General features: G+C 45.9%; 1 protein-coding gene across 9 annotated transcripts in view; it reads right to left on the reverse strand.

Moving 5' to 3' along the window:
* Window positions 1–1,311: 1,311 nt before the first annotated feature.
* Window positions 1,312–12,172, reverse strand: part of RERE (arginine-glutamic acid dipeptide repeats) — a 381,891-nt gene continuing 371,030 nt past the window's right edge. For all 9 annotated transcript variants that reach the window (XM_090023240.1, XM_090023239.1, XM_090023236.1 and 6 more), the window contains 3 exons: window positions 6,493–6,639; window positions 5,858–6,038; window positions 1,312–4,726 (listed from right to left, as the gene is read on the reverse strand). In XM_090023240.1, coding sequence (XP_089879366.1) covers window positions 4,693–4,726; window positions 5,858–6,038; window positions 6,493–6,639 — 362 coding nt within the window. In that variant the 3' untranslated portion in view covers window positions 1,312–4,692. The remainder of the gene's footprint in view (window positions 4,727–5,857; window positions 6,039–6,492; window positions 6,640–12,172) is intronic.

Below are 12,172 nucleotides of genomic sequence, written 5' to 3' on the forward strand. Positions count from 1 at the left end.
AAACACCCCTGAAGTTAGCAGCTTCATGAGTGATGAAGAGGCGGCGGAAGCCCGAGTGCTCGGAGCTCGAGACTCACAAAAGGAGCGCACAGCGGTGTATACTCACACGGCACAACTCTTTGCTGCGTAGTACCTGCACCTTCCCGTGCAAGGCAGAAGGGAAAACAAGTCAGGCTTCCTCAGGCTAAAAAAAAGAAATGGATGGGACAAACCAAACCCACAGCAGAATGCCTCCTATTTATAATGACTATTAACCCAACCTTTGAATTTGCTGTGTTGAGACAGGGCTATTGTTAAGAACAAAGGAATCTCGCAAACGCCTGACCACTCCATCTATCACTAGGCACAGATGATGAGCTACCCAATACTCACCGCCAGTGCGGCAAACGTCCTTTCTCTGCTGTTCTCAGAGCAACATTCAGAGCAAGAAAGTAAAGCCAAGAGGGGCTGGCAGCTGGGCCTCAGGGGTATGAGTTATATGTGGAGATTTTCAAATATTCTACTCAATTTTTTTTGCAAACATTTTCTTTTGAGAATTTTCTCTGCAAAACTTCTGCTGTTTTCTGGCTGCTCTGGTTAGGGATAGCAGAGACTGCTGGTTGGTCCAAATCATATTAACCCAGTTAATCCTGACAAAGCCTCCCACATTTAAAACTTGATGGTGGTCAAACTGGGTTAAGCAAGACAGAACAGTGTGGAAGCAGTGCTCAAGGGCAAACTGCGTTAGGAACACATTTGCAAGCTGTGCTCTAAAGCAGAGCGGAGGTTTTCAAACACCCTTTTGGCCTAGGAGTTGACGTAAAGGGGAGATGAGAGAGCCGTCACCTCCTTTCCACCAAACCCGATGCAGCGATCTCCCTCTCATGCTTCACTCAGATTTAACAACCAGTTTGATCATAGCTACATCAGTGGCACAGTACAGCTCTATTACATGCACGACAACAGCATTTCAAATATCCCTGAAGTGTATGTGCTTCTCCGTTTCATTGCTTAGCCTAAGCAGATGTCAATTTTATGCCAGGCTTTCCCTGGGGAATGCAGGTAGCCTCAGGTAGACAAAATGCAATTATGCATCTTGAAATTTGGTCAGGACGCTAGCCTTTGTATGCAGCATCACGCTTGCCCCTTTTAACCACCATAACCAAAGACAGTCACGGCTTCAGACAAGGAGGGGAAGCGACAGACCTGCTTTCTGCTGGAGGTTTGGACAACACCGTCGTACTGGTCCCCCTTATTACACCAGGCAGAAACACCCTCTCCCACTCACAGCAAGTAACAGACACATTCCACATACAGGCAAAACCTGGCTGCTGTAGTGTAGCTTGGTTTTATTTATGTCCACAAATATTTCAAAAAAATTACAAAATACTCAAATGGAGAGAACACAGAAGTCACGATTTCTGGGTTTCTACTCTGTTTACACTGTGTTATCCCATGGCAAACTACTCATATATACAGTAAGCTTCAAGATATATATAAATGTAGCAGTCAGAATGTACACTCTGCTTAACGGTGCAGTGAAACAAGCTCAACCATGACGACATAGAACAAGAGAGACGTTTCAAAAACACTAAAGCAAAATTTAAAAAATAAAACCTTCCAAACAGAGGGGGGAAAAATAATTATAAAAGATTTTTCTGAAAGGAAACCAAAAGATTTGGGTGGTTTATAACAGGGCATCGAACACCAAGATGGTTTCAAAAGCCATTGCAGATAAAAGTTGCAGTTAATCATCCATTTGAGAAGGAAGGACTTCATTGCTTCTGTGCTCAGGGATGTTTAAAAAAAAAAAAAAAAAAAAGGTTGTCAGAATGAGCGGAAAAAATGATCAACTAATTGCTTCCGAACAGTGATTGTAAAAGTAGTAGTTTGCTGTTTGGAAAAACTGAGGGGGAGAGAAAGAACAATGAATGAATCAGCATCTTTTTGTTAGTAAAAACAGAACTGACAACAAAATAAGGAGGCAGGGCGGTCAAATGAAACGGGTGGTATTCCTGCCTCCCACAACCCTGGATGGTTGGGGGGTGGGATTCAAATTCAATTTATTTCATTCCACCCTTCAGTATTATTGGATGCTCTGTCTCCTCTGACCAGGGAAATCGCGGTGGCACCTCTACCATAAGGTGAGCTTCAAAATGGTATTTACTAGACAGGTGCTATTTCTTCTTCACCTGATCACAGCAGACAACCTGAGGAACTGCAGACTTACTGGTTCTGTGTTGAAGCTCTCGGTATCCAAAGCCCAAGGCATTTTTACACGTGCTCTGGGAGACGTGCGGGGCGCTTTAATAAGTGAGCCGCACTTATTAAAAGCACCCGAGCGTCACATGCATCAGCATCCCCCATGCTGAAAAATGGCGGTGGGGTGTTTGAACTAAAGCTCATCAAACGCGCTTTAGTTCCAAGCGCCTCGCCACCAGTGTTCAGCGTGAGGGATGCTGGTACACACGGCACTAGAGTCTGCTGGAGTGTGGTAATTAAATTTAATTAACTGAGTCTGCTCCGATGTGCTGGATTTCCGGCACGTCTATAGGAGCCCCCAGATACCGAACGCCAGAGTTCAAACACAGGGGCTCTGATGGGACTGACTAACCCTAAAGGGACTGAAAAACAATTAAAAGAAACTGGAAGCCAAGGTGGGGGGAGGACCGTCAGCCAGAATTGCAACAAGCCTTTTCCTCCCCTTTCACAATGATGGGTGGACAGTAACTGAAATTCCCCCATGAAGGTTTCAGTTTATAAACTGAGGTGGTCATCTGCCCATCAGTGCAACCATTAACCATAATGCACTAACGCTAGTCTGCGGTGGTTACAGTACTGCGCACACCTTGCTGTCTCCACCCAGGATGAACGATTAACCGCAAGTTTATTTAACATGGCTTTGTACACTCCTATGACACGACCACCACATATAACAGTCTACAATGGCAGAGACAGAGCCCTCGAGAGTTAAGAGAGAGAATGGAAAAGGTTGTGCACCAGTAGAAAATGACGCCAGCAGATTAAGATGTCCATTGGATCCACTACCCTCGGCCTTGGCAAAAGCACAAGGGCTAAAGCAGAAACAAAACCAAGTTCGATAGGGGGTGCAGGCAACAGCAAGAGCCGCGTGTCTGTGCAGACAGAGCAGAGCTGCATGCAAAAGTGTTGCCTGCTGCTCTACTGCGTGGGCCCTTTCTCTTTTCTGCATTTGCCATCCACTGATACACACAAGCTACCAGCCGACCAGGGCTGTTAGGCATAAACCTGCTGTCTTGGGAATTGGCAAACTTTACCGTACATAGATTCGCCTAATCCCCAAGCACCAAGTGATGCATAAACCTGTGCATCAGTTTAAAGGAAAGGGAATGGCAGCCTTCACTTAAAGTGAAATGAAGACAGGACTTTGTGGAAGAGTTTTACACAGAGCTGATCAGGAGATCCAATTGCCTTGTCCTCCTCATTAAAAACCTATCAATATAAAAGCTAGAGAAAGCAGCCCCTGGCCAAAGAAAAGTCCTGTCCATGCATATAAAACCCTGCCTTCCAAAAGCCAGAGCTCTGGATCATTTTTAAAAGGACAAGATATATATTTTTTTAATTCTTGCTACTTATTACATATAAAAAAGGGAAGTTTAGAACAAACTGAACCAGGTGATCCAACTGCCTGGTTGTTTTAAAAGGTAAAGAAAGGAGACATATTATAGCCAAAATGTAAGGTTAACCCCTATACTAGATACAGAACAGGGGAGTTAGTTCCAAGGGACATCTGTACCACTGGGAAACAGAACTCAATCAATCAAAATCATGGCAGAAGAGAAACAGGTGTAATGCTAATGGGGAAAAAAAAAATACCTAAAACAGAAACAGTCATTTGTAACATTATCCCTGCAACTCCCTTTAATGCTTATAGTTGATACCAAACCAAATTTCAAGCTTTTGCCCATTTGAAATTATTGACACCCATCATTTCCCTTTAATTAAAGGGATAATTATATATATTTATTTTTATTAAAAAATCAACTCTGTATTCTGTCAATACCAGGTAGGAATTCACAATTCGTGATGTTACTGAAAATCAAGATTAACATTTGCGGAGTTTTGTTTCGTTTTTCCTCCCCCCTACCCAAAAAAGTTATTTACAGACTTAAAAAGCCATGCTGCAGAACTGAGCTTTCTTTAAAATTATGAAGATTTCCTACAATGTATTAAAATAAAAGTAGATTTTTATTATTATAGCACTTGGATTCAGAGCTTGTTATGTCACCCACTTGCAATCCTTGTTTTTTTTTTGTTTTTTTTTTTTTAATAGATATAGATGCATTGAGTGTCTCTTCACATACAGTGACTTGTGTTGTGAGCCTGATTCTAGCACCTACTCAAAACTAACAGGGAAAAAAAAAAAACAAGATTGCAGGGAAGTTCTCTGAATACTCCATACAGTCCTGTATTTTTTTCAATAGGCTTCTGAATAGGTTGTCATGCAGGGAGACCCACACCAGTCTTGAGAAATCTTCTCTACAAATGAACACTATTTACGCTGATAAGTCTTTAGTTGTTGGGGGGGGTTGTTTTTCTTTTTGTTTTAAATATATAAAGAAATTTTTATAAGATATTCTTTTGCTTTTGCAGCTCTTATTTGTATGTAAAAATGTTCCATTCCTTCCCAAGGACTGGGGTTTCCATAAGCCGGCAATACAAATAAATAATTTATTACAACTGTTTGTCGCCTTCTTTCTTCAGTCGACTGAAAAAGAAAGAAAACTCGTTTTAGCAGACAAAGGGCACGCAGCCCGAGGCTGCACCAAGGCAGTTGCTCGTGCTGTTACACGTCACTACAAAAGCAGTGTGGAGTGGCATCCAAATGTCATGAAGGGGGACAAGAGGCCTGGCTGCTCAGAACAAAAGGACAACCATCGTGGTGAAGGCGACGGTCTGTCTTAGGAACTGAGGTTCTTCCTCTGTGGGGGCCTTCTTGACATTATCAAGCTCATCAACTATGGACAGGAGCAGCCCAAGAACAGGGGGAAACAAACTTTGTCCTGATCTATACTGGCGGATCAACTGCCTTCAGTATCAGCTTGGTTGCCTCCAGCACTGTCAGCCAATGTCAAATTCCCATAACACAGACAAAGCTCGGACACTAAAGGAGATGGGAGACTGGCGTACAACATGCTTCTCATTTGTCCGCTTACGGTGCTTATAGCGAGGGCAACCCTGCTAAATGCAGCAGCCGTCCTCTCTTAGCAGACAGACCGTCAAAGCAGCCAAAACAAGAAGGGGTCACCCAAAGAGGGCAACTGGGAAGAAAATCCCCATCATAATTTTGGGAGAAACTTCATCCAGCGCTGTTCTACCACTCTTCTTATGTGCACGTTATTCGCACAATTTCACCTACTGTTCTTTTTCAGTAATTTGTTATTGGCTGGTAAGGATTTCTAGGGTGATATCTTTTACTGGGCCAACTGTGTAGTTAGGAGAGAGTTTGACAAGCTTTTGAAAGCAAGACATTCTTCATCAGGTCTGTCTTTGCTGATGAACAATAGTGGTGAAAGCCTCTGGGATCTTTCCCTGCCCTCACAAGGAGGTGGCAGCAAACAGCAGTCATAACAAAGGTTACTGAAAGCAGAGTTAATCCCACAGAGAAGGATTCAGCTAATTTACTGCATGTCCCAGGTATTCTGATCTAATGCCCAATGTCTGCCTGATCCTCTGCATCCAAGATTAGGTTTTCCTAAAAGCTTCATTACCTTTAACGAACACGTCATGGTCATCTCCAGCACCCTTAATAGGCTAGGTAGGTTGCAGGCTGGAGGGAACCAGTCAGGGAAAGTAGAAACAGAAAGCTGCTACCTGTAGCACTGCTGATGCCTCTCACCTGTAATAATCTTCCTGACTTGGTAGGTGTCCACCATGCATGTGGGGGTGCCCATGCAGCCACTGCTGCTCCATTGCCAGTCTCTGCAGTTCTGCCGACTGGGCATGCATGGCCTGCAACTGATGGGCCGCTGACATTGGAGGTGGGATGGCACCAGGCAGGTCTCGCGGGTAGGGGGTACCTGCAAGAGACACAATCTTTACTTAGACACAAACTGGCTCTTCCTATCCCCATGAGGCAGATAAGCAGAGCGTTACCCTCATTCTTGTCCTGCAGACAGGGAACGGAGCTGTAAAGGAACCCACCCAAGTTTATACGGCAGGTCGGTGGTAGAGCAGGGAATACAATCCTGAATTCTAGACTTGCACCTACTCTAACCACTGTACCATATGGCCTCCTGAAAACACACCACAAGAACTTTGCTCCAGGCCTGGTAATGAGGTGTGTGTTTGGGGTGGGGGGGGGGACTTCAATGGAAATACAGCATAAAAATGTTCAGCTCAAAAAACAGTGGAAGAAATCCAAAGGGGAATTCAGAGTTCCCAATCCCTCCACTGTATATCTGGACCCAGAGAAAAGCCACCATGGTTCAGATCACAGCGCTGCTGGTAGGAAGGTCGGTGAAGTGTTCTCACCAAAGACTGGGTGTCGAAGCATTTCATGCTCGTGGGGTGGCTGCCCTAGCAATGGGTTAGGGATGGTACCGGGTGGGTAGGGAAAGCGTGCCAAGTGGGGTCCGGCTGCCAAGGGATCCACCAGTGGGTGAACAGGTCCTGCTGAACCTAGGGAAGAAGGAGAAAAGGAAGGTAAATGAATTGTTTGCTGTTCAGGGATCAAAAACCATGTTACCACTTGAATTGGAGCAGTATTTGGCCTAATTGATGTGTAATTACCAGGAGCTTAGCTCCATTCGACTTGAAACCCACTTCTCTATCTTCAAGTGCTTGAAGTGACATCTGCTTGCCAAACAGCCTTAATTGTTAAAGCAACAACCCAGGGCTTTTCAGCCTCAACAAGGAGAAACAAATCTACCAAGCAACAGGAAAAATCAAATAGCAAAACCACTTAAGGCTTTCACTTTTAGCACCCTTCCCACCTCAGGCTTCAGCAGTGAGTCTGCCAATCAGCCCCACATGGCTCTGAGAGTCCACTTTTCCCAAGGACTTGTATGGGAATCATGGCTAAAGATATTTGCTTTTGTCAATACCTGTCCTGCAAAATCTCTGCTCGCTCTCCTTTTTCATCACCACCCCCCAATTAAACTGTATTTTCCTTTGACACGCAAGCCTGGTGGATTCACTGTTAGGTACAACCCTTGTCCCTGCAAACAGACACCCCTTTGAGCCAGATGCTTTTTCCCATCCTTTGCAAACAGAAACTACAAAAGAAAACAGATCAAGCTTGAACCTGCTGTTATACTAACTCTGCACCAGGCACGTGCCCATGCTCAGTAATGACAGCGGACACTGCACCATAAACCCTGGCATTGCTCGGTTCTTCTTCTTCATTCTTGCCTCTCCTCCACGCTCCAACCTGCATGTTCTGGGGTCCTTCCCATGATTTTCATGTCAACTTCATGAAAGAAATGTCTTGCTTCATGCTTATACACAAATGCAGGTCAAGAGATCCTTGACAGTGCTCGGGACACAGGTTTAGATGTGCACTCGCACCTCCACTAACACTGCTCTTGACAGACACAAAGCTGACAAAGCCTTCTTTCCCCTAGGCAGGCAGTGTCACCTCCGGGGAAGCTGCCTGCACCTTGCTGGGAAAAGTGGGGGAAGAGGGGTGCAGAAGGAGGGTAGAAACCAGTATTGCCCTCCTTACTTGTTCTCACTTGCAGGCAATTTCTCCACTGTCACTTCACGAAGTCAAAGTAAAACATGACACTGACAAAACCACAAAAATATTTACCCATCAGAGCTTGACAAATCCCATGCATTTAAATTTTGAGGGTTGGCAGCGATATGGCAAATTGGCAGGAAGCACAGCCCAGCCCCATAATCATTTCTGTCCCAGTTCTCTGCTGGCTACAAAGCGCATACAAGCTGAGCAACTGTACGGCAGGGTGGCCTGGCCATACGACTGATCCTTTCTTCCCCATTTCCTTATAAGGCTCACTTCTTTGTTTAGTGATAGTCCCAGGTGAATTGTGTTTCGGTGACTTCCCTGCTTGCAGTAACTGACTCTCGGGGCCTGATTATACACGGAGTTATTCCAAAATGTACTCTGTCCAAATTTGCAGATGACACTAAGCTATGGGGCGAAGTGGACATGCCGGAGGGCAGGGAGCAGCTGCAAGCAGACCTGGACAGGTTAGACAAGTGGGCAGAAAGCAACAGAATGCAGTTCAACAAGGAGAAATGCAAAGTGCTGCAGCTAGGGAGGAAAAATGTCCAGCACACCTACAGCCTAGGAAATGACCTGCTGGGTGGCACGGAGGTGGAGAGGGATCTTGGAGTCCTAGTGGACTCCAAGATGAACACGAGTTGGCAGTGTGACGAAACCATCAGAAAAGCCAATGGCACTTTATCGTGCATCAGCAGATGCATGACAAATAGGTCCAAGGAGGTGATACTTCCCCTCTATCGGGCGCTGGTCAGACCGCAGCTGGAGGACCGCGTGCAATTCTGGGCGCCGCACTTCACGAAGGATGCGGATAACCTGGAGAGGGTCCAGAGAAGGGCCACTCGTATGGTTAAGGGCCTGCAGGCCAAGCCCTACGAGGAGAGATTAGAGAAACTGGACCTTTTCAGCCTCCGCAAGAGAAGGTTGAGAGGCGACCTGGTGGCTGCTTATAAGTTCATCAGGGGGGCACAGAAGGGAATTGGTGAGTATTTATTCACCAAGGCCCCCCCGGGGGTTACAAGAAATAATGGCCACAAGCTAGAAGAGAGCAGATTTAGATTGGATATTAGGAGGAACTTCTTCACAGTTCGAGTGGCCAAGGTCTGGAACGGGCTCCCAAGGGAGGTGGTGCTCTCCCCTACCCTGGGGGTCTTCAAGCGAAGGCTAGATGTGTATCTAGCTGGGGTAATGTAGGCCCAGCACTCTTTCCTGCTTATGCAGGGGGTCGGACTCGATGATCTATTGAGGTCCCTTCCGACCTTAGTATCTATGAATCTATGAAAACACTAGCGTGAAGCTATTCTAGAAAAGCTCCTGTGCTTTAACTTCCCACCCTACCTTAACCCAGATTAACTTTCAAGCATAGATAAACCACAACTGATTGTAAATACTCTCCAAAGTAACTATGCTGTTTGTCCACAGCGGCCTTTAGACTGGGCCTGAGAGTGCATCAGCAATGTGCATGTCCAAGAACAAACATCTGTGCAGCGTCCATGTTAGTCACAGATGTGTTTCACTCCTGATAGCTAATTAGCTGACAATTAACCAGAGGTATAAGCCCTGGGAGAAGAGGGGTGGGAGCATGCTCCAAATTAGATATTAACCACTTCACCTTGAAAAATGACCATATTTCATCACTTCAGGATCTGGAGGTATACAGCTGATTTCAATCCATCCTGTTAACACTCTGTAAAACTTCAGTTGCACCAATGTCAACCCTGCCCCTCACAATCTGCAAGATAGCATCTAGAGAAGCTCACAGTGCAGCCAGCCAGTGACTTCAGGTACAGCACCAACACCGCCTCTCTGGGGTATATTTCTATAGAAACACAAGCGTGCATCCTCTGGTTTCTTTAATGCACAGTGTAGCTCTTCCTGCAGCAGCTCTCATTCCTTCTCCAGCTCTGAAAGCGGCTACGCTCTCTCTTTTAATGCATGTGCTCCAAGAGTCGTCATGCTGTATTTGTCTGCCCAAAAAGTACATTTGCAGCCTGCTGTCCAAGGAACCGTATGCCATGTACTTGAATCACTTTAATTTCTGACCTGCCTGCAGCTGCATCCTTTGCTGTCTGGTTTAACTACCTCAGTTAACCTGCTTTCACCCATCTGCTCTCAGAAAATTTGGGAAATCTGCATTCAGTCGAGCACCTTGCAAATTACCTGTGTAATGACAGGCTCGGTCAAACGAGCAGCTTTCTAATCCCTGTCTTGGCAGCTAACTAGGTACCAAGTCCCTTCAGCAGGCCTTTTTCAGGATCTTAAAACGTGCTTGAAAAACATTTCAAAATAACAAGGCCCATTACAATATCTCTCCTAAACCCCTCTCCGTGGCAAGCTTAGATAAAAGAGCTCTGTGATGACAGACATCATAAAAAACTCCCTGCAGCTGCAAGGTGCCCAAATATTTGGGTGGATGGCATATGGAGGGAGTGAAGAAATCAATTCTCTCAGGCCTACCACTGACTACTGCACCTGTTACTAGTCTGCGTGGCCTGCAATGGCTGCAGCCCCCCTCTAGTAACAGCTCATATGGCAGGGCTGCTGGATCTGCAGAGCTACCCATTTCACAGCTTTTCCCCAAGCTACTTTCCCTCAGCTGATGGGGAACCATCTACCAGGTGACCTATAGCCAGCCTGCAAAGGACTCTCTTCTGTGGCACAGAGCGGACGCGGGCATGTGTCAATGCGACAGTCCTGTCCGTGTTCCTTCTGCTGATGCTCTATACACACCTGATGGGGCCAAAAGGGCCTTGTGGTCCAAAGACACAGGCAGAACAAGTCTTGGTGTGCCTGGGCTGCCCTTACACAACTCTGCCACTGTGCTGGCTTGAGGCACCCACACCCAGCTCACTCCTCAGACAGTGGTGATTTCCCGTAATTGTGCAGAGGGTTCATCACTTCCTGAGTGCTACAATACCATCATAACATGGTGTACAGTCCATACAGGTAAGTGGATTGCAGTTACATGGCCAAACTCTGGTCGAATCTATTCCAGGAGGTTTCATCACGTGATGTAATGACATTAATAACTTTACATCAGGGAAGCAAATGCACATTACATTTTAAAAACCCACTGGACTACTGTATAAATCAGATTCAACATTTAATATTATTTTAATGAATGCCCTATCATTTATCTCCTGGGTAACTCTCAGCAGTCTCCTGGAGATTTATATCTAATTCCTAGAGACTCCAGGGCAATCCTGGAGGTTCAGCAACCAGGGCAGAAAGATGGGGCTGTAGCAGGGTGAAGGACCAACAGGAGTTAACAGTATAAAGCAGACCCCTCTCAGCTAGGAAGCTGGAGAATCACAGAACAAGACAGCTGGAAGGGAGCCTAGGAAGTCTGTCATACAGTCCAACCCTGGGCTCAAGGCAGGATCATCCCTAGATAAACCATCTCATACAATCATCAGTATGACTTCCAATTAAACACTTCCACAGCTGAAAACTACAACGTCTCTACGTCACTCATCACCAGCCCTTACATTGGTTTCATGCACGGATGCAGTCAGGACAAACAGAAGGATGACTAGAGTCTTGTAGCCCTTCGCTGTGATGACAGACCCACAGCCTCCTCCAGAAACCCCAACAGGACACCACGACAGTTTGCATAGCCTTCTTCTCCAGTTTGCTTCATTTGGCATCTTTGACTCTTTAAGACTTCCCCTTCCCACTGCCCCTGGTGCTCTCATCTACTTCTACCTTCCTAACTTTTCATAAACCTAGAAAAGTTATCATAGCATCTACTAAATCTCCCCACCCCATCACATGCCAGCCTGTCTCCTTGCTGACTTTGAAAGGTCTCATGCTTGTCTGACTGCATATTACAGCACCCAATGTATGCTTGGATTTCTGCATCAGGTCACCCTGGTTTCTGAATTGGTAAATGAACACGCTGCTGGTTGGGCAGGGACAACTTGGCTAACTTAATGGTTACTGACTTAATGTCCATCTCCAGACCAACAATCACCTCCCAAGACAGCCGAGGTACTTACGGTCATCACCCTGTGATCAGTGTGAATGAGATGTATATGCACACCTCAGAGAAATCAGAAACGTGAGCTGTGTGTTCAGATGCATGGGCTTGTATCCCATGGTGCTGTAGTGGTGGATTTATAACACAGTAATGCCACTCCAAGCCTCATTTTCTGGGTGGTGACAGCTCATGTTCCCATGACACCATGGTGCTAACCTTCAGTGCTTCCCAGGCTCATTAGGAGGCTCACAGGGGATGAATGCTAAATGGGGTATAAAGCCTAAGGGGTTTTATCCATTGGGTTACCTAATACGTGCCTACGTTCGGTCTACACTGAGGTGCCCATGGCTGCTACCACCAAATCAACTGCCCATGCTCTAGACCAGTGATTCTCAACCAGGGTGCCACAGGCCCTAGAGTGTCTTGAGATCCTTTCAAGGGTGCCACACAGCGTTACCACTGTTAGGTTTACAAGCAGGCTTTACAAG

The sequence above is a fragment of the Crocodylus siamensis genome, chromosome 12, assembly GCF_052110815.1.
Source record: "Crocodylus siamensis isolate JL-2025a chromosome 12, ASM5211081v1, whole genome shotgun sequence".
Lineage (NCBI taxonomy): Eukaryota > Metazoa > Chordata > Crocodylia > Crocodylidae > Crocodylus > Crocodylus siamensis.